Genomic DNA, 27604 nt, shown 5'->3' on the forward strand with positions numbered 1-27604 from the left:
CATAGTGTGGACGTCAGACCCCCTGGCCTGGGATTCAGGGATCATTCCCCAGTGCCTAAAAATCTGCTTAGATTTCATGTTTTCTTCCTTGTGTGGATTTTGGGACTCCCACGTCTGCCATCACTGAGCTCAGAATTATCCTGTTTGTGCAGGTCTTGCCAAGGACAGAACATACTTGGGAAGAAGATGCAGAGATGGAAGAAGAGTTGAAGGCTGGAAGCAAGGGCTTCTCATGCAGCATGCCTGTACGACTAGTTTGGACTGATCAACCAGACTGTCTCCATGAAGCTGGTTATTCTGATTCTTCACCTGAAAAGATGGGATTTTCCTCTGCCTCCCACTCAAATTCCCAGTTCCCAGTGGGCACATCAATCCTGGTGACCAGACGCAGTGCTGGGTCAGGTAACAGGAGCACATCTTTCAGGGCCAGGCGTTACAGCCCGTCCTTCGCGTTGCATCGCGCAGTTTCACGCTGGCAGACGTGTCCCCAGCGCGTCGGTGTTCGACGCGCCGTAAAACGGGGTGGCTTCGCCCCGCTGTCGCCCGCTCCTCCGGGCACCGTGCAGAGGGCCCTGCTCCACCGTCCCAGCTTCATTTCTGCGGGGTTTGGGGAACATCCCCGCAGCCACGCACCGCGATGGAGATACCCATGAGAGGAGCTTTTGAACAGCCGTTAAAAACAGCCCCATCGCCAGCACCCGGTTGTGGTGGGGTTTGCGGGTGTTGGGAGTCCCGCGGGTGCACAGAAGTCGCGTTTTCAGCCTTCTCTCTCTGAAACACCAGCCTTGGGGGCCCGTTAAAGATATTTTAAACAGTAAAAGAAACACACGTATACCCGTGTATATACATGAGTCCAGCTGGGCGCTGGCGGTGGGCACCGACGAGAAGCACCAGGCACCCTGTGAGAACTGGAAGCCACAGGGATGGGGGGGGGGGGGGGCTGCGTCCGACCGGAGGCAGCGCCCCCTCCTCGGCGGGGGTCGCTCCCGCCCGGGCGAGGCGGGGCGGGGCGGGACGGGGAGAGGAGCCCGCCCTCCATCCCTCCCTGCCTGCCTCCCGCCTCCGGGCGGCCGGGCGCACCTCTGCGTCTCCTTGGAGCCGAGCCGTCCCGGCCCCGCGGCGGCCTTCACCTTTCTCTCCCTCCCGGCGGCGGGGCCGGGGCACGGCCGGGGCCGGGGCCGGGGCCGAGGCCTGCCCGCCGCGGGAGGAAATGGAGGCGGCGGCGGGGTCGGGCGGCGGCGGCAGCGGCGGCAGCAGGGGCTGAGCGGGGGCGGGGAGGCTCCGCCGTTGCCGCCGCCCGCAGCCGGGCGGGGGGGATGCAGCAGGAGCAGCAGCAGCAGCAACAGCAGCAGCAGCAGCAGCCGGGGCCGCCCGAGCGGTCCGGCCGCGCCGCCGAGTGAGGCAGGCCCCCCGCGGGAGGCCGAGGCCGCGGGGAGCGGCGCTGGAGGGCCGGTAAGGCGCGAAGGGTGCTGCGAGGGAGGCCGGGTACGCCGGGGCGGGGCTGCGGGGGGAGGCCTGGCGGCCGGCAGCCCCGGGGGGAGGCTGCTGCGGGCCGGGGGGTGAGGGGCAGCCCGCCCTGCTTCCCCCTCGGGAACGGGAGAAGTTTCCGGCTGCGTGTCCCGGGTCCGTGCGCCCGGAGCCCGGCTTGTGGGCTCACCCCGCGCCGGTCAGCCCGCGGCCGCGTCCCGCCTTCGCGGCGGGGACCCCGCCGTTGTCATCCCCCGCCTCGGGGCGTGAGCGCAGCCCCGGTGCTGGGGCCGTCGCTGCGGAGCCGGGTCAGGCGGGGCGGGGAGGCCGGGTCCCGGTGCCGCTGCCAGGCTGGGGGCCGCGGAGCGCGGCCGGGAGCGCGCCGGGCCTGCCCCGGGCGGGGTGAGGCCGGCGGCGCGGCCGTGGCGGCGGCCGTTCCCTTCCCGCGGGCGGGTGGTGCTGCGGGAGGGCTCCGCTGGGCGCGGCGGGGCTGGGGCAGCGGAGGCGGTGGGGCTGCCGGTGCCGGCGGAGAGCCAGAGGAAAGAGCCAGCTTGCAGAAATGCCCGCGGCAGCGTGGCTACGACGCTCAGCAGCATCGCACAGCTTAGCAGAGGAGCGTGCGACAGATTTTAGTCTGAAATCTTTTTTAGAAAGTGTAACAAATTGTCCAGATCTCTCAGCTTTCAGATGACACAAAGGAGGCCTTGATGGAAGTGTATCAGGTGTCCCCGCTAGCTGTTGTTTGGCCTTCGTGACCGGTTCCATTTCAGATTACATCCCTGATCAAGTGCTGACGGAGGAGCGGTTGGTAGTTTGAGACTACCTGCGTGCCGCTGTCATTCACAGTGCGTGCGGGGACTGCCCTGCCGGGGACCCCCTGTCCAGGCAGCATGAGCTGCGGAGCAGGGACCATGCGCTGGGCTTTAACATCATTGAAGTCTTCTACGCTTGGTCCCATCGTTCACATGAAGAACAGCGGTCTTCCCCAAAGTATGAGTGGTTTTTCCAGGTAACATGTTACTTGCAGGCCTCGGGTCAAGCCTGCTACTCTTTGTGTCCTGATCTTTGGTTCGTGTTTGTGTGTGTGTGTGTGTTTGCGATCCCATTTTTGCTCATGCGAAACTGGCGTCTGGCTGATCTGAGGGCTGGGTGACTGTCTGTCTTTGGGGTAATTAGCACAGGGAGGGAAGGACAGAGGAATGGATGGAGAGGGGGATTTTGGAGATCTTGTGCTCCTAAAAAGTGTAGAATTGTGAGAAGAGGGGGAGGGAGCAACCTGAAAAATCCCTGCGTATTTCATTGTGAGAAAACGGACTAAACCTTCAACAGCTTTCTTGTTTTTTCTACTTGTAGAGAAAAAATGTTTTAGGCAAGAAGTAAAAGACACGTTTGGAAGCTGAAGGAAATAAAGAGAAAAAAATAGATGCTCGTACATGTATTCACTAGAAAATAGAAAAGAAGCAACAGGAGAGGCAACGGAAATTCAGTAAGATTGGAGATATAACAGGAAGTGCGACTGCCCTATATGAAAACAATAAAAATACTAAAGCAGCTAGAGCAAGGGAAGCAACATAAACACGCTTTTAAAAACGTTACTGGTCATTGCATTTACGTGAGCATAATGGTTGGGTTACTCCTTTATACAGTTTTGAACAGTCCTGCTTCTTGAGATAGGTAATGAGCTGCTGATAGTAGATGTAGCTTTGTTTAGAAGTGAGTAAGAGTGCCAGCCATTGTAATTACGTTATGATAAATCCTCTGACAAAACTCTTCCATCAGTGAGTATGGTTGCAAATTTGCTGTGCACAGATAAAAAGGAGTAGGCAAAACTGCTTAATGTTTTCCTCTCCGCTTTGACGTATTGAAGGGTTGTAGTGGTGGTTGTTAGGGATGTGACTGCAATTCTGTCTGCTTTCTGGTCTCAGAGTCCAGTCCTTCAGGTAAGTACTGTACTGCTCGTAGGTGTCTTGGGCTGAAATGTTGTTCTCCTGTCCCTAGGAGCACAGGATCTGGCAGCAGGGCTCTGTGTGTGCTAACTGCTTTTCAGGTCAGAGCATGTGGAAACTGCTTTCCCCATGTCATTTAGCGCAGCTTCTTAGAAATCCAATACATAAATTACGTAAGGGGATATAGATCAATTATCCTTACTGAATGGCATGCGTCGCCATTATAAAAGCGGACAGACGAGCAGGGATGCTATGAATGTTGGAGGCCAGTTCTATCATTCTTTATGTACTGGGTTAGACAGAAGGATCTGGTCCAGACCATTCATCATGTTTCTGAAAAGCCCGCAGCTGATGGTTAGAAAGAGTTTTTGCTCCTGCAGAATGTTCTCTGCAAACTTCTGTCAGTCTGCTGCCTTGAAGACAGCTTAAATTGTATTTTGAATGTTGAACGGTTCTTACGGTTATAAGAGAGCTACCCAAAAAGTAAAAATAGTTGCTATGTTTTGTGTCCTGACATCTGTTCTGCATTTTTCTCATTTGTGAGAGCTGGAAAATTTTCTGAATTATTATGATGTCTGAAAGCAAAGGTGATAAATTTCAGTGCTGTAAATGGGAGATGGTGGATGTTGTGGCAGACTGAAAAATGAGGACCTTTGAGACCTGGTGGTTTTCACCATGATTCTTAGGGCAAATTTTGCACTAGTACAATGGTAGGATGAGAATAACTTTTGAACTACTTAGCTGGAAAGAGGTCAGTGCTCCAGGATTCACGCTGTATTATTTGCCCTTCCTGGCCAACAGTTTTCAATGCTGAAGAATAACGTGTCTTGGACATTGCGTGCTCAGCTGGCAGCTAGGGAATGGCAGCAGAAAATGGGAGATGACAAACATCATCTTTATGGAGATCACAGGACATGTAATTGTCTGAAAGACAGTTAATGTGTCTTTTTACCCAAACACAGTGTTTTTAGGAGAAGTACTTAAAAATTACATCATAAAATAAGGGAAAAAAACCTCTTGGAAGCCAAACTGAAAAATATTGCACTGAGAAAATAAAAATAGGCCTGAAAACTTCCATTCTAGCTAAAAATTAAAAATTCTGGTTTTTTTTTAATTGGACATATTCTGTTGTTTTCCTCCTGTCGCCCATTTCACATACATGCTTAGGGTCCCAGATCTGTTTTGAACTGCTTGTCTGCCTGCACAGGCTTTCGACATACCCTGAAGACATTTCACTTCTGTCAGCTACAGTGAGAACCCTTCCTGGAAACTTTTGCATTGCTGGAAGGCAAAAGCTAGTTGGAAAAGCTGTCTACACCTGTAGCAGTAGCACTGATGCCACAGGTGGACATGCTGAAACAACGTCAAAATCAGGCTCACTTCTGTTGTTGAAGCTTTGTGGGAACAAAAAAGGTAGAATACTGGTGTATGACTGAAAAGCTAATATAAAGTTTGCTTAGAAGTATTAACCAGCATGTTCTTAGCGTCTTAGCTGGGAATGAGGGCATCTCTCTTATTCCCTGGCAATTCACCCAAGTGGCTATATAGAAAGCGTGATCACCAGCCGTGCAGCTGTGACTCTCATTGAAGCTGCGTGTGGCTACTTTAGTACGGAGTTTGATCCTATTGCTAGTTACATGGATGGTTTTGGGTTTTTGTTCTTCCCGAGGCTACAAGCCGCACAGGATTGCCGAGAGTATCTCATTGTATGATATTTTTGTGTTACATCCTCTTTGGTTAAGTGTTCTGAAGTTGTGTTATATGTATCCTCAGAAGGAAGCACTCGCTTGTGTTTGAACTTTCCAGCACCGGAGTTCAGGCCCTCAGGTGTCCTCTCTCCAGCAACAACTGAGACAATGGCGCTTTATTTTTTCAAGATAAATATTCAAACCTGAAGAGTCTCAGGTTTTGGTAGGTAGGCAGTGACGTTTCCTGTTAGGTTTTTGTTGGGGTATTCTTTAAAGTTATGGGAGTTTCAGTTTTGCAGTGGAATTTTCACAGATACTCGGTGTCAGCCCCAGTGCTTCCCTGGGTGCATTCCTATCAGAAGTTGGAAATTCAGCAAAAGATGTGGCTTAAAATTACCCATTTCTCTTAATGGCTGGGGACTTAAATCTTTTTTTGTCATTGGTTTCTTTATATTGCATCTTAATAAAACTGTAATCCTAATAAATTATTTTTTATAGTTCAAAAATCAAGCTAAGAAGTGCTCAGGGCACTTCAGCAAACTTCCAAACTGTGCGAGGTAGACACCATGTGTTTGCAATACTGTGCAGTATCCTCATCCTCACTTTGCTCGGATTCAGTCAGTATCTGTGGTTTCCTTGTGCATTAAATCTGTGGTCTGAATTGTTTGGGTGACCCTTCCTGCACTCCTGGGGAAGTCCTGTCTTGGAGCCTTACTGGCAGGTGTGCAGCTACGGGTAGTAGGTGCTGCTGCAAGGAAACCCTTCTTACCGTTTGTGTGGATGATACTTAGCATGATGGAAATAAAACACCTTCCAGAACCTATGGTTGATACTTTGCTGGCAATGAAAGTGACAAGGTAAAAAGAGACATTAAGATATTTCAATGCTGAGTCGGGTTAAGCTTAGTGTTCTTGCTGTGTAGCTTCCAGCCTGTAGTTCGTATAGGCTGGGCAGAGGAAGAGTCCATGTTATATGTCATGAGCTGACTTGGGCTAAGTAAGAATACTGTTAATGTTACAGCTTGGTTGATCTGCTGACTAGGTACAACGAAGAGGGGAGCTTTCTTCACTCTCTCTTCCTGTCCTACACTGAGCTGTCTTGCAATGTTAAGTGGGGAAAAAAACCTACACTATAAAAAACCTCAGGGTTTTGCTGGTCTGTCTCCCTGAGCAGTAAGACAGTGCTGTTGCCAGCACAAGGAGCAGACTGGGAATGTGAGTGTAGGGGTGAAGGAGGAGTGAGGGCTCCCCTTGATAGCAGCTGGCGGTTACATTGTCTCAGCCTTGACGTTGATTAAAAAAACAGCCAAAAGGACAAAAAGTAGGAAGTGAAGTCTACTCCTATGACATGCATACATACTGAAGTTTTGTCATTTTGGTTATGGAAAGTATTTTTCTGAACTGGAACAAAAATAATTAATGTGTCAATCTTTCCTCTTTCAAACAGGAAGCAACAACTTTATATGGCTCGTGTCTGACAACATGCACCACCAGTGGCTGCTGCTAGCTGCATGCTTTTGGGTGATATTCATGTTCATGGTTGCTAGCAAGTTTATCACATTGACTTTTAAAGACCCAGATGGTAAGTTCAACTATCATGTTTGATGTGAAACAGAAAATTGAATATTGCTTCACACAAATACTCTTTCTGTGCAAAGTAGTTCTCAGCATGTTACCACTTCTTCAGTAGGGTTGAGAACAGAGCAACTAAATTTCTAGAAGTGACAGTGCTGATACTCAGTTTCTGCTTTTCTTGGTAGAAGTCTGCAAAACTAAAGTCATGTCTTTTTTTTTGATGGTTGAGAACTAAGGCAATCATGTTTGGCAGTACTATCTTGTGAGGTCCACTTTTTCAAATACAGTCAATTTCAGTATCTTGATCTACTAGGAGCAGAAGTCTCCTGCAGAACAACAGAACACAATTACCTGTTTAAAAACAAAGGAAATCCACAAGGAATTAGATAGTTCATTTCACATAATACTAGTTTCTGTCCTCTTGTGACTGCTTGTCCTGTGGCTGCAGTATTATGTAAAACCTGTGGAAAGTTTTATTTCATTTGCAATGCACTTAGCCTAGCCACCTCTGCCCTGCTTCTTGCATCCAGTTTTATCCTCTGCTGTTTGACTGACAAACAGCTTATGGGCTTTTGCTTAGCTTAAGTAGCCCAGATGGTATTAAGCTGATGAAGAATTTAAGCCATTTGATGACACCACACAGCATGTCACAGTTTTCTGTCTGCTGAGGACCTACTGTTACAAAGCCAACCTACAGAGAGTTTAGGTTGAAGGTGATGACATGACTCACAGTCCTAAGAGATCCATATTTCTGCATCTTCCCAAGATATGCAAAATATGTGTGACTTTTGAAGTTCTAAGTAGCATAACTCTGTGTGGAGGTTTATTCAGCAAGTCTTACAGATCAGAACTGTAGGCTAATCTATCTTTCCTTAGTCCCAGCTGTTTTTGAGCCCTAGTACATCTGCAAATAAGCTGAGTTTATGTTTAGGTCGTAATATCTTCCAGTATTTCATTCTATGTCAACTGTTGTTTCCCAGTTCAGGTATTCTTTGAGTGGTTCTTTCCACCAGAGTTTGTCAGGAGGATTAAAGTGTAGTTTAAAAAATATTACTAGAGTACACTGTCTGCATTTACTTGCTTTTTATTATCTCGACTTTCTAATTCTTCTCTTTTTTTTGTCTATGCTAAATCTTCCTTCCCCTTTGAATAGTTGTCTGAGCAGAAGATTGTCTGATTTCTTAAGCTCCAGTCCTGCAAAGGCATGACTGTGGTTAAATGTATGTATGTGTTGGAGATACCAATGTTTGTATTGGGACTAATGGAGGGAAGTAATGTAACTATACCAACAGAATTTTGGAGAAAGTCCCAACAGGATGGCCAGTCCTGGAGGAATTCTGCTAGACTTAAAATATGGCTTGTCAGAAATTTTCCTTCTTTGGATCTGTCTACTTAGCAGCCAGAACAAAACCAGCAGGTGCTCAATGAATCAGTGTTCTTCTGTTTAGGCCTTTTACTGATGTCTTGGGTGCATAAGCAATAGGAACTTCTTAATGAGAAGGAGCAAGTTTCTGTCCATTATCTCTATCAGCATCTGCAGGTATGCTTTTACCCAGTGATAATGAAAGATAGTTTAACTGCTCTTGCACTGAATCAGATTCCTTTGGCTTTACAAAAGGATACTGTGAAGTAAGTCTGTGCACAACAATATTTACTGTAGCTGATTGCTTGGATGCTTACATTGTTTTCAGCTTTAACTTGCTTCTCCGGGTGTGCCCTTTGTTAAAATCTAGTGTAGGCAGAGTAGAATACTCCCTTAAGAAAATGCTATGGCAGTACCCACATTTTCTCAACCATAAAACAGTAAGCCACCGTGCATGCAGATGAAGAAAAAGTATTCATAGAAGAAACTATATGAAGGGAAAAGTAGTCCAATGTGGATGGAAATAAATTTTCAGGGAGAAATCATGTTCTTTTTGCTTTGGGGTTAGGGAAAGCTGCTTCAAATTATTTTTGATCTTTCTGCACCATGTAAAGTCAAGCTACATCCTTGTGTTATTTTTCAGTTTTCCTATAGCATACCAATTGCAAAAGATGCAAAGGATTCTTCCCTTATAGACTTCAATTTGGTCTCAAACTGTTAGCTGCCCTAACTCATTAAAAAAGAATAAGAGTGTCAACTGAGTTTGTTCTTCCATTGTGGGAGTCTCTAAGGAAGGCCATCAGTCCAGTAATAAAGGAAGAGGGGGTCTTGTGTTTGTTGCTGGTTCGAGGTGTTTACTTAGAGCACCAAAGAAATAAAAGGTGGTTGTTAATGACACTTTTCTTCTGCTAATGTCTAAGAGTTTACAACAGAAGAAACCTATCTACTAACATGAGGGGAGAGAGAAACCTGATAGGTTAAGTTTTTTATTTGGATGTGCTTTGAGAAGTTTATTGGAAAATAAAAATCTCATACTGTCTAGTCCATATAGTTATACTCAATTGTCTACCAACTGTGATATTTGGATTTATGATTTCTATGTCTCTTTGCATAGTTTGTTTATAAAAGAACAAAATAAAAGATAATAGACAGATTGCTTTGATAAAACTCAACTGAAGTTGCATCCAAAATTCCCGTAGAGTACATCCTGTAAAATATTCATTGTGTGTCTCATGTCTTTTCTAGTACCTTCCCATTTGGAAACAAATCCAAATGTTTTGTAAGCTTAATACAGAAAGTGATGTTCAGTAGTGTTAGCTGTAGAGCAGAAATAGTTGCCTTCCCCCCACCTTCTGTAATGCTCTTACCTCTCTTCCTTCTTTAGGCTACAGCGCCAAGCAAGAGCCATTGATACTGACAGCTGTGACAAAAGTGGAGGAGGTGCATGTGCCAGAGCGAAAACATTGGCCTGAAGTATTCCAGGTGCATGCTGTTGAGATAAGGGTTACATGTATTAAAGAATGGGAGAACATAAGATATTAAGTAAGGGCTTCCTGTTGTTAAAAGTAATTGCTAGACAGGAATTATTTATTCAGACTGTTGTATTTAGATAGAGCCAACAGAATTCATTTTAGCTTCACAAAGCTAGTTTGTCACGGTAACCTGCTGTCTTGTTTCATCTGAGTGATTCAACTTGATGTGTTTCCATTTCTAGGGGAAAATCATTACAGTACTCCTTTGTCAAGTCAGGACAGTGGTTTTTGCTAGCCTTTTTAATATAATGGCCCAATTTTGGATTATTTGTGTTCTGCCTTGCCATAGCCATCAGGTTCGTGGTTCTTGAGGGCAAGCCTGTGTCTTGTCTATTCTCTTGGTTCTCTGCCCAGTCTCTCTGATTCTTTTTATCAATCTCCATGTCTTTTTCATGTTTTGTGCTCATTGCGCATCACATCTCAACATTTTTCCAAAGCAGAACATGAACACAATAGTATTCAATACCAGTTGATGCTTTAGATGCATAGTTCTGTGCTTTCAGCCATAAAGCAAAGCAAATGAGGTACTTGCTAATTTACAAGGAAACTCTGAAAATCCCTTATGCAAATGTAAATTTGAGACTAGTTGCACAGTTGGCTATGGCCAGGTTTTTTTCCATTGGTTACATAAGTCATCTTATGTTTAAAGTGTTTTTGTGATGCAGCATGGAAGGTAGGTTTCTATACAAACATGACACTTTGTTTTCTTATGCAAAAATCATGAAATTCAAGTTGTCCTCAAAATACTGGGGCGAAACACTTCGTTCAGTGGAAGGCTGGCAGATCTGTGTAGTGAGTTTTAGTATCTTCCTTGATTTGTATGAAAGAGGATAATAATAAGATTTCTGGATCTGAAACTATTCCCTCTTGACTTCCTGACAGCATGAAACACAGAACAATAATATTAATCCTGGTTGCATGCAAAAGGAGTTGTTTTGACAGATAAGCAATCTGTCAGGCTGTTCAGACTACATTCTGACCAGAAGATACTGGAGAAGAATAACAAACAGGAAAAGGAGAATGAATTTTTTTTTTCCCTTATGGTGGGTTGGGAGAAAAAGTAAAATCATTCCTTTTTCATTTGTAGCTTGGATACTGTACTGAAGATCAGAGAATCATAGAATGGTTTGCGTTGGACGGGACCTTATAGATCATCTAGTTCCAACCCCCCTGTCATGGGCAGGGACACCTTCCACTAGACCAGGTTGCTCAAAGCCCCATCCAGCCTGGCCTGGAACACTTCCAGGGAGGGGGCATCCACAGCTACTCTGGGCAGCCTGTTCCAGTGCCTCTCCACCCTCACAGTGAAGAATTTTTTCCTCATATCTAATCTAAGCCTACCCTCTTTCAGTTTAAAACCATTACCCCTTGTCCTGTCACTCCATGCCCTTGTAAAAAGTCCCTCTCCAGCTTTCTTGTAGGCCCCCTTCAGGTACTGAAAGGCTGCAGTAAGGTCTCCCTGGAGCCTTCTCTTCTCCAGGCTGAACAGCCCCAACTCCCTCAGCCTTTCCTCATAGGGGAGGTGCTCCAGCCCTCAGATCATTTTTCTGGCCTCCTCTGGACCCGTTCCAACAGGTCCATGTCTTTCCTGTGCTGGGGGTTTCAGAGCTGGACGCAGGACTCCCGGTGGGGTCTCACCAGAGCAGAGGGGCAGAATCCCCTCACTTGCCCTGCTGGCCACACTGCTTGTGATGCAGCCCAGGATATGGTTGGCCTTCTGGGCTGCGAGCTCACATTGCCAGCACGTATCAAATTTTTCATTTTTCAGTATTCCCCAAGTCCTCTTCTGCAGGGCCGCTCTCAATCAGTGCATCCCCTAGTCTGTGTTGATATTGGGGATTGCCAAGTGTGTAAATCAGTTAGTGGAAGGGGGAAGATTTCTCAGTAGAAATTTAAAATTTCCCATCACCCATTAATCAGACAAGCTCCTTTTTCCCCTCTCCCCACTAACTGTGCTTCTCTCATTTGCCACAGTACGTGCTGTTGCTCATTGTGTGACTTTTTGTCCACTTAATTTTGTTGCAGCTTGGGTGAATGGAAACACTGAATGTCTACAGGTGCTAGAAAACAACACAGAACTCTTATCCTAAGTTCTTCTTTCCCAACCAGATAGGTCAGCATACCTAAGCCTCATTTTCTCAGAGACTAAATCTTAATTTCTGTTGAAATTCCTGTCGCAACCCCTCAGAAACTTTCTTACTTGCTGTTGAAGCTCTGTGGGAATTCCAGTATTTGGTCAAGGCATGTTGTACCACACAGATAATACACTGCTGCTCTGCAGCGGACTTAAATTGTTGCATGGAAAAACTCTTACTACTGCCTACTACTACATAATGTCTCAAGAGTTGAACCAACATGTACAGCAGCAGCACAGGAAGGAAACTGTATGCTGCTCCTTTAGTTAATACATAGCAATGTTTTGATAGTGAATCTTGGAGTCGTTAGGATGTACAGTTTGGGGATTTTTATACTTTAGAGTTTGACCTAAAAGTTAAATTCTTGCACTCTTTTTTTCTTTCCCTGTCCATTTCATAAAGCCAACTGGAAGAGCCTTTTCTGGAAATCTGATCCGCCAGCCCCTGCTTCATATGGAAAGACTTGAGCTTCTCAGGAATGTCTGCAGAGACACTGCACTGAGAAATCTTTCTCACACTGCAATTTCCAAATTCGTCTTGGACCGAATATTTGTGTGTGACAAGCACAAGATCCTGTTTTGTCAGACGCCAAAAGTGGGCAACACTCAGTGGAAAAAAGTCTTGATCGTTTTAAATGGTACCTACTCTGCTGTGGGTGTGTGGGTGTCTTTGAGGAGGAGGAAGGAACAGAATTGGTCCAACTGGGGCAACATAAAAATGGATTCTTTCTGCTTTGTTGTACACTGATACTTAATTTCAGCTTTCATTCTTCACAGTTGCTTTTAGTCCTTTCAAAACATCTCTTTTAAAGAAAATAAACCTGTTCATTCTGTGAAAATAAATATTGTTACTGCTTGGCTCAAAAGTGATTTGAGTCATGGAAGAGTACCCATGTGCATGTGGCAGGTAGATGTGTTATCTTTGAAGGGGTGGCACTAATTTATAAAATTTGAAACAAGTAAATTACAAGGTATCACAATTCCCTGAGAAACAATAATATAAAATTTCTGACTTCAAGCCATTGACTTTTAACTAGGATTTTTTAGCCATTAAGAAAGCTAGTTAAAACTTGGCAGCTGCTGTTGGTCTGTACTCCTGAAATATTGTGTATGTGCTGTCAGTGAGGCATCATAGGAGTTATGAAGATTCTGAGGTGCTTAAGGGGGGATAGTTTGGTCAACAAAGGTATGTTACAAAAGACTGTAAAAGAAGGATTAAAGGGACTAGTGTGCTTGCATAATGATCTACAAGGTGAATGCTGCCTGTCAATATGTAGCCTACCCTCCTCTTGTAGTAGCCTGATATGCCAATAAAAATAACTCATTTCCTCGGGGTTTTCTGTTGTACCACTATCTGCACACATAAACTTAACTTGGTTGTATTTAACAGAACACACCTTAGTTTGACATGAGACCCTCTTGCCCGTCTGTGAATTTGCTACGTACAGTCAGGTCAGTTGAGGTCCTTCTGTGTTTTGCAGGTGACATAGCTCACCAAGATGTGGGCAAAACCTGGGCAGTGTAAACCCAGCTTTCTTGTTACAAGCACTCTGCGAACAGCCAGCTCTGCGCTTATGTTTTTATGTTTTCATGTTTTCTTACCTTGTGTGAGCAAGTTTGCATGCCCAGAAGGAAACAGATACAAATTGGCAAAGGAACTGTGTCCCTCAGCAAAAGTTTTGTTTTGTACCGAGAGGTATGCCTTTCATAACTTTAATATTAGTTTCAACTTTGATATATGGATGGGAGCTGAAAATCCAGTAAAGGCATGCACACACATAAGTGTGGGGATGTGTCTTCAATACTTGTGACAGCTACACTCCAAGAAAATACTAAATATGAAACTGTACGAGTGCATTAGAAGTACCTGCTCGTACCAGAATTGAACAGAGAGAACACGCAAAGAATAGCTCAGGACAGCCAGGGACGTATTGGCTGCATTGAGTGGAGGATAACTTGTGTCTTACCAGGAGGGAACCTTTCACCTTGAGCTTCCTATTTCTGGCATGTTGGATAACGACAGGAAATTGTTGCCATATAAACAGCGTGCTCTTCTGCTGTAGGCTGCCAGTGCCCTAGTATCTGCTGCTGAAGGCTACCGCTGCAGTTGACCTAACTTTCTTTTTGGGTAGTTTCAACAGGCAGTACAGATACTCGAGGGGGAACACATAAGTGGTATTTAAGGTTCACAATGGGGAAACGCAGCTGTGGCACTGTGGGGGAGGTAACTCTGCTACTGCTGATACTGAATCTCTACTCTGGATGAGTGCAAGGTTTCAGTGTCAGAGGCTGTCTGACGTGACATCTCTTGTCCACATGTGATTCACCCACAGTACCAAAATATGTAATGAGAAAACTGAAATCGATAAAATACACCCCCACCCCCACCAAAAAAAAAAAAAAAAAAGAAAACTGAGAAGCTGAGTGGTGTGGATTATTCACTGCAGTTCTGGAACAGAGAAGGCTGTAGAGGGTTTCACCTAAAGAGCTGGTTTTGTGGTTTGTATGTCCCTGTTCGTGTTGCGGGTTGGCACTCTGAAATAATGCAGTTGTGTGAAGGCGTACTCTTAAAGCCCAAGGCATCCACATGAGATATTTCTCATAGTCATAAAAACTTCCAGGATCAGTTCTTAAAATAAATGCATCAGATTTTAGTGACATTATTATTCTTGTCAGCTTATGTGCTTGAAGAAATCTGAAGGCTTTCTATTGTTAATTTTGGTACTTTTATATCTGTGTAGCACTGTATGATTGGAATTCTTGTTTCAGATAGTGTAGTTTTAAAAAGAACTTCATGGATCCTGACACTAAAGTGCTTTTGTGTTGAAGCAGTTCCAAAAGCAGCCCACAGCATTTATTTTTTGTTGGTGGTGGAAACTCAGCCAAAAAGCTGGTTCCTTCTTTGGAATTAATCCTCAAAGTCTTCCTCCATTTGTATGCATTGGCAGGGGGAAAGAGAATGGGGGCACTGAGGTAGGGAGTTGTAGGCTTAGATGTAATTGCTGATGAAGCTTGTGTAATGTGTGTTTCTGAGTGTTTTGAGGCCGTTCAGTCTTGGACCTTGGTGTCACATACCCTAAAGAATTTTAACAGTTTTCGGCTTCGCAGTCAGAATCTCTCATCTCATCGTTTAGCAGTTTTAAACATAGTAACTATAAATGCTAAAAATACAGAAAAGAGAAAGATACAACAAAAATCTGTCAGCCAAAAGCACACATGCTTGCTTGTGTTCGCTTTTTTTTCTCCTTGAAGGATTCACTTGCTCACTCTTTTTTATTTGTCTAGGAGCATTTTCTTCCATAGAAGAGATCCCAGAAAATATTGTGCATGATCATGAGAAGAATGGCCTTCCACGCTTGTCCTCCTTCAGTGACTCTGAAATTAAAAAGCGGTAAGAGGTGACTTCCTAGGGATGTGGGAGGGGTTTGGAGTCAGTGGGCAATGAAGAGTACAGCTGAAGTCTACATCTGGGATTGAAGACAACGAGGTTCCTGTACCACCACTTGTATTATGGCACAGTTCTGTTATCCTCACAGATGTTGCTGTGACTGCCTCCCTACTGGCTTTGAAGGAGAACACCAGTGTAGTTGGTGATACAGTTAGGTGAGCCAACAAACTCCCTCTGGATATAGGGTTTCTGTAGTTCAAGTAGTTACATAGTTGACCTTGAGAAGGGGAAGTTTAGCTGGAAGGTCCACCCTGTTGCCTTGCACAGTTAGGATTGAACTGGATAGGTGTAAAACATTAGTGCTCCTTAGCCTGAGAGTGTTGTCCGTTCAGCTGAACCATTTTATTTTCCTGTTTGGGTGCTTCTGGTTCTTCTCAGAGCAGAAAAAATAATTCTCTGCAGTAGATCCTTCCAAATTACTTGGGCCAGATTTTTCACCGTGTCTGCTCTCATCTCTACTAGAGCCGATGTCGTATATAATCCCCGAAAAGGGTGGCAGCATGGAGAGAACAGGACATAAGATGACAGCAGACACTTGTAAGCTTGTGCTTGCATGGTTTTTGTATGTATTAAGCCGTTCTGAAGAGTCAGCCACTTACACACGTGGTGTCAGCTATGAGTAGAGGTCAGTCCACGGTTTGTTGCATTCAGCATTACAAAGACATTTATCACAGCTGTGCCTGTGGAAATGGAGTCACTTGATTGTGTTGATAGTGAGCAAGAGGAAATACTGTAACCATGTTCTTGAGAACATGGATTTGTTCTCCCTCCCTGTGAACAACCCTCCATAGACAGTAACTGTTCACCTGGGGGATGAACCATAGCTAGGGTATTTGAAGTTGAATGCCATTACAATTCAAGTTGTTGCAGTCAGCCCACCACAGAAGTTGCACTGGAGATGCATAACATGGGTTCCGTTGGGATTCTGAAATAAATTATCAGAGAGTTTAGGAGTAGAGAGAGGGATAGTGCAGATCTGTTGATCTAGTTTGCTGACCTCTAGCCCCTGCCTGGTTAGGAGTAAGTCAGGAGAACCTGAAGACTGATCCAAGTGCCTGTTGAGGCTGGAAAGAGTCCATCCACTTATTTCAGTGACGACTGGGCTCTATATTGCCTTTCTCAGCTATTTACCGAAATAAACTTGGTTTTCAATTTACTCCTCCTACAGATAATCTCTGACTACAGAACATTACAGTTTAGTGGTATCACATCAAAATGTGAAATTCTGTTGAAAACTGCAGTTTCATGAAAATAGTGCTTTCAGCCATTACTGAAAGCATGACAAAACTTTAAATAAAATATGACTTTTTTTTTTTTTTTACTTAAGCAGTGATTTGTCTAACTACCTGCCAGTGAGAAATGCAACCCTGTATGCATTTAGCTGCACCAAGCCACTTTTTCAATGCCTTTGTGCATTTTGCTTCTTGAGCTTAATCACATGGCATTAAAAATATCTTTGACTCGGAGCTTTCAGCGTCTTTCATTTCCTATTTATATGGATTGAGATAAACTAAGCTCCTCCGGTTTGAATAAAATGTGAAAACTAGGATGAACTTTTTCCACTTTGTACTGTATACAAAAACTGTTAGTAAGAAGACAGAAATTGTATTTGTAGTCCTATTGATTATAATATAGATAGACTATGCAAGTGGTGTAAGATTCATCTTGCTGTGTCTGTGGTCAGTGTTTATGTACATTTTGTAAGTCTTTGCTAAACACACTTCAAACACATTGCTAAACGCTTTCCTTAATTGTTTAATTTCTTATTTTCTTCCTTCCTCTGTTTAGACTGAATTTATACTTCAAGTTTTTTATTGTTAGAGATCCATTTGAAAGACTTATTTCTGCATTTAAAGACAAGTTTGTGCACAATCCTCGGTTTGAACCTTGGTACCGGCATGAAATTGCTCCTGGCATCATTCGTAAATATAGAAAGAATCGCACAGAGACCAAAGGGCTACAGTTCGAGGATTTTGTGCGCTATCTGGGTGACCCTAACCACCGATGGCTGGATGTTCAGTTTGGTGACCACATCATTCATTGGGTAACGTATGTGGAACTTTGTGCCCCCTGTGAAATCACGTATAGTGTGATCGGACACCATGAAACTCTGGAGGACGATGCTCCGTATATCTTGAAAGCAGCCGGCATAGACCATCTGGTATCATACCCCACGATTCCACCAGGCATTACAGTGTACAACAGAACAAAAGTAGAGCGGTATTTTTCAGGAATTAGCAAGAGAGACATAAGACGCCTCTATGCGCGCTTTGAAGGCGATTTTAAACTCTTTGGTTATCGGGAGCCAGATTTCTTGCTTAACTGACACCTAGGATAAGCTCTGAAGAAGTGTCTCGTGGATTAACCTAAACCTGCGTAAATACCAGCTGCAACACTGAGGGAGCTGGGAATGACCATTTGTTTTCTAGCTTTTTGATGTTGCTCCATTTTTCAGTGAAATATTTGTCATATGAACAAGCAGGGGCTTATAGTTGTTGTTTACTGGCCATGTTTTCACTATGTGACATTGCAATCTGTTAGGAGTGAAGTCTCTGTTACCTGAAAATACAGAATTCCACTTCTCCCCTCTTCACTCCAGGAAAAAAGAGGGACAACGAATGGGCTATGATCTTCCTCTCCCAGACAGAATGCCATTTTTAAGATATTAGGAAGTATTTATAAAGATGGCAATTTCACTGTAGGTTAATTCTGATACGTGGGTGAACTTGATGATTCATGCTCATGAGGAGGGCATGTAGTCTTCTCCCATGAGCTTTGAAAATGAGAGGCCAGTACAGGACTAAAAATTGATTCAATGCTTGACAAGTAAAATCATCTAGGTTCTGTCATATGGCTGCTACAGTAACAATAATGCTGATCTAATCCCATTTTTGTTTGTCACAAATCTAATTAGACGGAAGCTTTAGAGGTGTTAAAAAAGAGACTGGTTCCAGAGCCCAGTTGTCTTTGTATTTTTGTCAAGTGTTTGCTGTACTTACTACCGGTCTATTAAGCCTCATAATTCTACTTTTGGTTTTCAAAATATTATTTAACTCCTGGCTATGTAAGTTACCTGAGAACACCAAGTGCAAATGGAGCATAGAGGAAATATGAAACTGCTAGGGAAACTTTAAGGAAAATTAATTTAAAGTAAAGTATTAATTGTATTTGCGAAAGCACATTTAGAGATGCTCTCTAAATATTACACAATTTAATTTTGTCTTCTAACGGTTAAGATTAATATAAAGAAGCCACAAAAGCAGGATGTCATATAAAAGAGCTGCTAGAGTTACTTGGGTTAATGATCTGCCTTTTTCTTATATCCAGCCTTGCTCAATGTTCAGTGCCTCAGAGAACAGAAAATTTACCCCCTCTGAAAATTCATCTCCCTACTGCTAAAGGAGACAGGATGGATCCCTGATTTTTTTGGTGGTTCACTGCTGTGGTGTCCCGACTCAAAAATGCCCAACATTTGTTTTACCAATGGGGTGAGTTGGCAACTTGCCAGCAATGTGAATGTCGCTTAAATTTGTGTACCTGTTTTATGCATTAAAAAAAGAAAACCAGAACTGAATGGATGCAGCCATCATAGTTGCCTGTGCTTGCATTGTATCTCATAAAGAGCAGTCTTGTTTGAGTTCACCAGCAATAAAAATCGGTGCGCTGCCACCTCATCCTGCAGGTCATGGCAGGGAGAGACCACGTATCTGAAATACAGGAATTGCTCTATCACAGTGAGCACGTGAACTGTATTTTTTATATCTTAGTCCTAAAATATTAATTGTCAGATCAACATAGTGTTGCCGGCTAGAAATGCTAATGGGGGCCAGTGCTATGGAATCTGCTCCTAAATCCAGCCACAGTATGGTTTTGATAGCTTCCTGTATCAACACAAGGAAGCGTCCTGCACTTGTGGAAAAGGAAAGCTGTGCCAGGCTGACGTGTGCTGCAACCCACAAAAAGGAAGCCCTGTTCTAGCTGGAAGCGAGTTCAGAGAGATCTCAACAGACTAATTGAAATAAGGGAGAACCATTAACTGGGCATGGTTAGCAAGAGAATAGTCCAAGGTGGCAAAGTTGAAAGGTGGGATTTTTTATTTTTTTTTTTAAAGCAACGATTACAGTGCCCTAACTTGTTAGTTCTTAACCAATGATAAAAAGAAGTTAACAGCTCCAGGTTCTTCTGTGGTTTTCTTAGTATGGGAACTTAGCAAAATGTACTGTTAGATGCATTTTGGAGCTAATGAGCTGATTGATTACCTCTCTGCCAATTCAAAATGTAACAGTGTGAATAATGTGTAATGAATTCAGGCCTTAAAGTTTAATTCTAATAAAGATAAAGTAGAATTGTTTTCCTCTGAAAGCATAAGCTACTGATCACACAGAGTGCCAATGTATGTTTTTATTTTTCTTGGTAAATTACTTAAAGTATCCATTGCTTAAAAGTTGACAGGTGTAAAGTGCTACGTAAATATTAAGTAATAATATTTTTTTCTAATAGCTTTCTCTGTATTGAGTTCTCTCGGGCATCTGACAGCAAATATGAACAGAGCTATGGACTGCCGTAGGCAGAGGTGTGTACTGCTCTCCCAGCTCCGTGCCTACACGCTTTTCAGGCTGGGACTGGAACGCTCGGTACCATTTCTTAAATTCAAACACAAAGCTTCTCTTTTCAACGATACCCTCCTGAGCTGTCTTTTATTTCTAGAAGGGTGGTTTTTTTTCCTCACATGGCTCAAGTAATGATGGTGTGATTTTGGCATGGCTCTTGCAGAGACTTGGACAAAATGAAAGCCCTTGGTGAGGTATGGTAGGGTTCTCCTTATCTCGGTCCTGTGCAGGTAGGGTGGCCAAGAGCATACTGTGTCGGGGAGGAGGCTCTTGCCCTGCTAGTTGCGATTAATTAAATGCTTCTGTTTTGTTTTAGCTTGATTGTACTCTATACAAGGCTTTTATAAATTTAGTCCCAATGGCATGCATGAACATCATTTGGCTGTTAGGATGTCATTTGCATACCACTTTCAAACTGTAGGTGATATTTATGTCATATTTTGGGAGTTGCTGGCCCAGGTTGTTACTTCTCTTTTCTTATTGTTGTTACAGCTTCAGAAAACAAAATTACATCCTTACGTTGTGCATATCTGTTTCTTTTTGTTGTCTCTCCTCAGCAGCTTTCGAGTCCTTTGGCGCATTTCAACCACATTTTACAGAGGAAAGTTGAGTTTTTAGGGATGGTGAGTTGCAGTAATCTTCCTGAAAGTAGAGGAGGAGAGACCCATTTTTTGTCCATCAGAGAGTCCATGCTGTAAGATAGCTTTAGGGAAAGTACAGACAGGAAACCGAGCTCTACAGCTTCTGCTCATTGTGGAGCCTCAGTTTGTCATGGACTCCCTTCCAATGCTCCAAGTCTTCCCTCTGATCTCAGTTAACAAAGAGAGAAATCATGAATTAAAAAGTATTCTATGGGTCTGTTATCGTCATGTTGCATATAAAATGAAGGACACTTCTAGATATCAGCTGACTGGGGTTTTTTTGAGCTCTTAGGGTTTTTTTTTTTGTCGTGGTAAAAATGGATCTGGAATTCACTTGCATGTGAACCACCTTTAAGGACAACGCCTGTACCCTTTTAACTTCCGCACACAGTGCGCTGTCACTGGTGTGCTTTCTGATGACATGCTGTGAAGATGTTTTTCTGTAGTTAAAAATATGTGTGCAATTTTTTTTATTTTGGGAACTATTCCTTCAAAGAAGGAGCAATTCAAAAATGTCCTGAAAAAACGTATTTTTTCACGATAAGCGTGTTGTTTTCCTATTCATGCTCAGATGCTGCCCTGTTTGTGCTGAGGGTAACAGCCCCCTGCTGCTACCTCTTGTCTCTGTCCTCAGATCAAGGAAGCCATCAGACAGCTCTGGCTTTTGTGTAGCATTACTTTTTCCTTGAGGCGTTAATAATTTTGTTGGCTGGGAAAGCCACCTTTGATCTTATCTGTGCTCCAGAAAGTTTGCTGAGAAAAGAGTGATTAGATAGGGATTGTTTAAGCTTATTTTCTCAGATGAAAAAGGATGTCTCGTCAGTGTATCTGCCTGTATCTGATATCCCTTAATTGACAGACAGAGGCTGAATGATCTTTCTGCTTAATGGCCTTACCGTGATTCACAGTAAGCCCCCATCCTAATATTACAGCAATGTGAAGGGACCTGGAAGGAGGTGTAAATTCAGCATGTTCTTATTTTAAATGTGAGGGGGTAAAGGAAACTTGACACAGGAGTTGGGCCCTGAAGATCTATCGTGGCTAATTGCTTGTTACTTGTCATCTGCAGAGGCTGGTGCAGTTTCTTTGTGGCCTGCGCTTGGGAAGATTTATGTGAGGTAGAAAGAGGCTTGTGGGTGGTGGAAAATTCCTCTTCAGCCCAAGTTAGCTGTGCGTGTTCCTGGGCGGCTGCCGTGGGGAAGGTTTTAGCAGGGGATGATCCTATTAGCAGCAAAGCCTGCAGTGCTGGGGCTGGCGAGCAGAGTGCCTCCCCGCTGGAGGGGGAGCGGGTTCGGCTTGTGCCGGTGTGCACGGCCGACTTTGATGCTGCCTTGTATAAACCTCTGGTTTTGTGCTTTTGATGCTGTTGTGTGCAGCTGAGCTGTCGTCTGGCTTTCCTGCATGTGGCAGAAGCCTGAGGTGCCTCATCCCGTCGCCGCCGGAGCAGGAGCAGCGTTGGAAGGCCTGCAGCCTGTTTTGCTATGCAGGAGGGGACGTTTCCCTTCTGAAGCGAGCAGCATTAGGCCTGCAGCCACGCAGCTAGTGGCAGCAGGCTGGTCTAAGCGCGGAGGTGGTGCTGTTCGGGGCTAGCTGCTGCAAAATCATCGTTTTCCCTTCTAATCCAGGCAGGAGTGAAAGGGAAAAAAAGACATGTGTTTGTTTTGAGTCATTAGCGGGAACTGCGCTGATAGAAATTCCAGGCTGGTAAACCTTAGGAGAGCAACACTGAAAAAAGCCATGAGCAGTTGCTTTAAAGCTCCCCGGAGATGCTGGACTCCAAGTTGAAGGAAAGTTGCTGAAGCTTCATGGGAGGTGTTAGAGGAGCGAGCGTGCTCCCCCCGTATAGGATGTACGCATGCCAGGGGAGCAGCTGCTGATGGGACAGCATGCGCGTGGCAGGCTGAAAGCACCAAGCATCTGCTGTGGGTGTCTGTTTGAAATCACAGAAAGGGAGGGAAAAAAAAAGTGGAAAGGAAGTAACGAAAAAATAATCCTGAAGGTTGCACACCTGGGAATGCAGTACCCACCTAACTGCCAGGAATACGCTGACCACCCTGGGTGCGTACAAGTTGTTTCTGAGTAGTTTGTGGGACAAAAGCAAATCTGCAAATAGGAGGGTAAACGTTGACTGTAGCACATCTGTACACACTCTGGAAAGGGATTTAATACTGAGAACCTAGCTAAGGCTCTCAATCATGCCCAAGTAAATGGATCTCATCTAGGAAAAATGTATAGCTGTGCTGGAAGCATACAAGGAGAAGAAAAAGCCCTTGTGGAATAACAAGGTCTTTCAACAACTAGATGTTACGCACCTACTGTGATTTAAGAAGTAGGAACATTTTGACTTGTAGATCTTTTTTCCTCCTGTCTACAGACTCTGTTTTATTCAGTTTTCTTTCCCATCTCCTGAGAGGTCTTTGGATGATACATCACATTATGACCTGTCATTTTGCGCTTGTCAGAAGGGTAGAAGAGGCTGTAGGAAATAAAAAAATGTTCTCCATAATTTTGAGGAAACACAAAGAGAAAATTCGGGGAGTTGTTACCAATCATGAATGACTTGTGGCAACTGTGAAGCATCGAGTTTGCATGAGCTACTTCTTAGGTGTTTCATGTGCTGGTCAGGAATTCACTTATGGAAAAATTACCGCTGTTCTGTTCTGTATTTGGCATCTTTGTTCTTATGCTTTGAATTGCTTCCAGTAAGGTTTTACAGCAAGTGAAATTTGAAATCTGCCATACTGCAAAGCTTCACTTTGGATCCCCCTATTTCACTCTCATTCTACTTTAAGCATTGTGTAGAATAAGGGTTGACTCTTTGCACTTAGTCATTTTCCTTGGTTTCTGACTGTTCTTTGCAATGCTATACCATTTGTGCTTGTGAAAAGGCAGCAAGCAAGAAGACTCTGCGAAGAGCACAGGAGAAGACTCTGGAGACCACAGGACTCCAAAGTGGGACTTTATTTGTATGCCTCTCCACTGCCCAAGCTTCTTTCATCTGCCAGCTCTGTTTTCCTTTCATTATCTTTTCCGTCTAGCTCTTTGCAGTAAAACCCATAGGGGTGTGTTTTTATGATTAAAATTACGGATTTAGAAATGTGTGAGAGGAAAGGGATTATGGACAGAGTTGCAGCAAGAAAGAAAGAAACAACACGAGGGAGGAAGGGTCTTCCACACCCGCTTCCACAGTTCCACACCATTCACTCCATTTTGTATACTCTTGTTTGGCTGCTTCTAGGACCTAGGTTCTTGGCCTTTTGGCTGAGGTCGAGTGTAGCGTATAGTGTAGGTGGGTTTCCCGTTGGTGTGTCTGTTGTATGCGTGCATGCACTTGCTGTTCTCTGGTGTACTCAGGTTAGGCTCTTGCAGGCTATAGACCTTTGTCCCATCAAGCATTACAGGACTGCATAGCAAAGATGCAGCAAAAGTGTTATTTCCTTGCTTTCTGAGCAGTGGCAATGTGTTGCTGTACTCCTCTTGACTACTAGACAGTGTAAACATAGTTTCACTTTTCTGGAAGCTGACGAGTGATAACAACAGTGTTTTAATCAGGTTTTAATCTCAGCACACCGTGTAAATACATCTCTGTGTGACAGCAAGGTACTGCAGTAAATTGTAATTGGTTTTTTGTGGGTTTAGGGTTGACTTAATAGGTTATTGGAAATGCCATTCTGATGGAAAACAGCTTACGCACACTGCTGCTGTCTCCATGTAAGGATCTATCATATGATTGCTTGCCAGTCAGACAGAAATCACTTCATTAGATAGTGATACTTTTTTATTGTAATCCTCTTACTGATGGATTTGAGGCTTAAAATACAGCGTGGTAGATTTGCTTTGTGCACTCCTCTCCTGTTCTGAAGTAGTGTTGGCAGAGTTTTCCTACTTCCGTTATTTTGAGGCCTCTTTTCCACAGCTCCGTGTTGGAACTGATTCAGGTTTAAACACTTTCCGTTGGAAAATATGTAATTGGACTCTAGGTAGGCCAGGAGGACAATCTGAAGACTTTAATGAAGAACTATAAGCCAGCAGCGTAACATAGCTGTGAGAAAGCTACCACCTGATTCTGCACACATCCAGCTAAATATTTCCAAGAATGGCCAATAAATATGAATATAGAATCATAGAAGCATAGGTTGAAAAAGACCTCTAAGATCATCAAGTCCAACCATCCGCCCAGCACTACCATGCCTACTAAACCATATCCTGAAGTGCCACATCTACACATTTTTTAAACACCTCCAGGGATGGTGACGCAACCACCTCTCAGGGGGTGGTGACTAAAGCTGTGGAGAGGCCTCACCTTGACCCCATTTCCAGCTCTCATCAGCTGTGACCAGGGGTATCTAGCAGAGACGCAGAAAGGGGCTGCTGGCGTTGGAGTGGAACGAGAGGCCCACCTCCCAGGCAGTGGGCAGAACTTGTTTAGCCCAAGAGAGAGGAGAGGGGGTGTAATTTCTGTCTAAACCTGTGTTGGGGGAAATGAAAGAGTGGGAGAAGCTCACATCCAGAGAAGGAGGGGAGCCAGAAAATGATGCAGTCACAAAGACAAACCAGTCTGAATTGGCCGGGAGACAGCTGAGGCTGGAAACTGGGAGGAGGTTTCCTACCCTGAGGCTCTGTGTCATCGTTTTAGTGTATACAAAGGAAGCAAAATAATACTAGGCTGCTATGCCGCTGTCTGTTAAAGCAGCAGAGGCCTTGACTTCACATCCCAGCTGATCCTTCAGGTCCCATCTCTTCCCTCAGAGCAGTGAGCCATGCCTGCGGGCACGGCAGAGCAGGGCTGGTGTGCGAGCGCTGGGCGATCTGACTGGAGGAGGAGGATCAGCAGAGGCATGTGGGGCCAATCTCACACGGCCACGTGCGTCCAGCCCGGTCTTGTATGCCATGAGGTGGGCATAGAGGAGCTAGGGAAATGTTGTCATCTCCTGTCTCCTTATCTTTTCTAGCTCACGTTAATCATAGTTGGAGATGATGGAAGAAATGTCAGATTTTGTAAGGAGCCAGGAGCGCGGAGTTAATTCCCTGAGTTTGTTTCTCTAGTGGAAAGCTTACGGTGCTTTTCCCTGTCCCTGTTTGAGCTGGATGTCTGACACAAACAGAAGTGACTTGGTAGGAAACAAGAGGGAAGGAAAAGAGTATTATGAAGTAAATTCTTCATTTAATGTTTCTGGGATCCCCGGCCCCTCTCCCTTACTAATTCAAAGGAGAAGCTGGGCAGTAGGCTGAAAATAGACTTCTGCTCTGAATCCAGATATCCCATCCCTAACTGGCCAGACTGACTTGACTGTCGGTGTGGCCCAGTAAAGAGATCCATGCGGTGTCATTGCTTGGGAGGACCTCTAGAAGGCATCGCCACTGCAGGCCCTGCCGATCCCACTCAGACAGGTATCGCCTCCTGAAAATGAATCATGAAGCTTCGATGCACCCCTTCTTCCCCATCCCCAGAGGGAGAATAAGGAGCGCTTTCTGCAGAGGGGAGCTGCCATCGTCAGACGTGAAGAAGCTGTTGCTGGGGGGACAACGTAGCAAATAAGCTTTATTGATGACTGCGCCCTGTAAACAAAACTTTTCCTGTGAGTCTGGGAGTACTGCAGATACTTGAAACATGTTTAGAGAAGATGAAAATTTCCTGTGGGAGGCAGAGCAGGAGTGAAATATTAATGACTTTATTATCAGCAGATACCTTTGAAAGACAGTTGTAACCTTTGGGCTCAATCGTGCAGAGTGAACTTGGCATGTAGGCTGCCAGTGCTTACAGCTGACGCAGGCTAGACCGAATACTGTCAGGGGTTTAATTTGATGCATTATTTTAATTTTGCTCTGACACACAAACAATCAGAGGTGTATGTGTTTGCAATCGGTGCAGCACCCTAGCGCTGCAGACTGTGAACGATGCTTTCATTAGCCACCGGAAACTTTAAGATGTCGCTCAGGGCTTTCTTTTTGATGTATTATTGTGAAACGTATGGAGGCTGTTAGGCACTTCAGCTAAAGGCACAGAAAGATTTAGTGTAGTCTCTGTTCTACCTGAGAGGGCAGGCGTGGGTGAGAGTCAGGGAGCCTGGGGTTTCGTGGGGTTACAAAGAGTTTTGCTTTAACGTCTGTGTTATTTGAGGTGAGTTCTGCAAGTGTGACTTGATCCTAGAGCACCTCATCTTCAACTCGAAGGTGTTTCCAAGCGGTTTAGGGTATTTGGCTGAGGCAGTTTCTTTTGCAGGATGTAGGGCTGATAGTGCCAGCTGCAATTAGGTTTCCTTAATGCTTGCTTTATAAACCTCTGCCTTTGATTACTTCTGATTTTCCTGACTTTTTGTTTTGATTTGGCCTGGACAAATGCCAGGTGCCCACCAAAACTGCTCTGTCACTCCCCCTCCTCAGCTGGACAGGGGAGAGGAAATATGATGAAAGGCTCGAGGGTCGAGACAAGGACAGGGAGAGATCACTCACCAGTTACCGTCATAGACAAAACAGACAGAACTTGGGGAGAAAAGGGAGTTTAATTCATCACCAGTCAAATCAGAGCAGGATAATGAGAAATAAATCCAGATCTTAAACCACCTTCCCCCCACCCCTCCTTTCTTCCTGGGCTCAACTTCACTCCTGTTTCTCTCCCTCCTCCCCCCGAGTGGCGCAGGCGGACGGGAAATGGGGGTTACGGTCAGTTCATCACACGTTGTCTCTGCTGCTCCTTCCTCCTCAGGCGGAGGACTCCTCACACTCTACCCCTGCTCCAGCACCACACGGGATACAGTCCTCCATGAACTGCCCCAGTTTGGGTCCTTCCCACAGGGTGCAGTCCTTCAGGAACAGGCTGCTCCAGCGTGGGTCTCCCACGGGGTCACAAGCCCTGCCAGCAAACCTGCTCCAGCGTAGGCTCCTCTCTCCACAGGTCCGCAGGTCCTGTCAGGAGCCTGCTCCAGCACAGGCTTCCCACGGGGTCACAGCTTCCTTCAGGCATCCACCTGCTCTGGCATGGGGTCCCTTCCACGGGCTGCAGGTGGGTATCTGCTCCACTGTGGACCTCCATGGGCTGCAGGGGGACAACCTGCCTCACCATGGTCTTCAGCACGAGTTGCAAGTGAAGGCTCTCTGCTCCGGCATTTTGGGCACCTCCTCCCCCTCCTTCTTCACTGACCTCGGTGTCTGCAGAGTTGTTTCTCTCACATCGTCTCACTTCTCTCTCTCGACTGCCATT

The 27604-nt window shown here is 44.8% G+C and overlaps 1 protein-coding gene across 7 annotated transcripts; it reads left to right on the top strand.

Annotated features, from left to right (window-relative positions):
- Window positions 1–1047: 1047 nt before the first annotated feature.
- On the top strand, window positions 1048–19653 carry CHST10 (carbohydrate sulfotransferase 10). Of its 7 annotated transcripts, none has more exons than XM_075426721.1 (8): window positions 1048–1452; window positions 2314–2476; window positions 5187–5328; window positions 6548–6682; window positions 9423–9520; window positions 12108–12342; window positions 14990–15095; window positions 16941–19653. In XM_075426721.1, exons 4-8 carry the CDS (start codon window positions 6583–6585, stop codon window positions 17476–17478), a joined length of 1077 nt encoding a protein of 358 aa, XP_075282836.1. In that variant the 5' UTR covers window positions 1048–1452; window positions 2314–2476; window positions 5187–5328; window positions 6548–6582; the 3' UTR covers window positions 17479–19653. The 7 variants fall into 7 exon arrangements, with proteins under 7 accessions (XP_075282836.1, XP_075282801.1, XP_075282845.1 ...); XM_075426686.1 differs by having other exon boundaries at window positions 5187–5324; XM_075426730.1 differs by lacking the exon at window positions 5187–5328.
- Window positions 19654–27604: the final 7951 nt, after the last annotated feature.

Source organism: Opisthocomus hoazin, chromosome 1 (genome assembly GCF_030867145.1).
Source record: "Opisthocomus hoazin isolate bOpiHoa1 chromosome 1, bOpiHoa1.hap1, whole genome shotgun sequence".
NCBI lineage: Eukaryota > Metazoa > Chordata > Aves > Opisthocomiformes > Opisthocomidae > Opisthocomus > Opisthocomus hoazin.

Excerpts from the sequence above, each read along its gene's own strand:
- CHST10 (XM_075426721.1), top strand. The coding sequence starts at position 6,583 with ATGCACCACCAGTGGCTGCTGCTAGCTGCATGCTTTTGGGTGATATTC. Across the intron at positions 6,683-9,422 it reads GACTTTTAAAGACCCAGATG|GCTACAGCGCCAAGCAAGAG; the intron begins GTAAGTTCAACT and ends TTCCTTCTTTAG. Across the intron at positions 15,096-16,940 it reads GACTCTGAAATTAAAAAGCG|ACTGAATTTATACTTCAAGT; the intron begins GTAAGAGGTGAC and ends TCCTCTGTTTAG.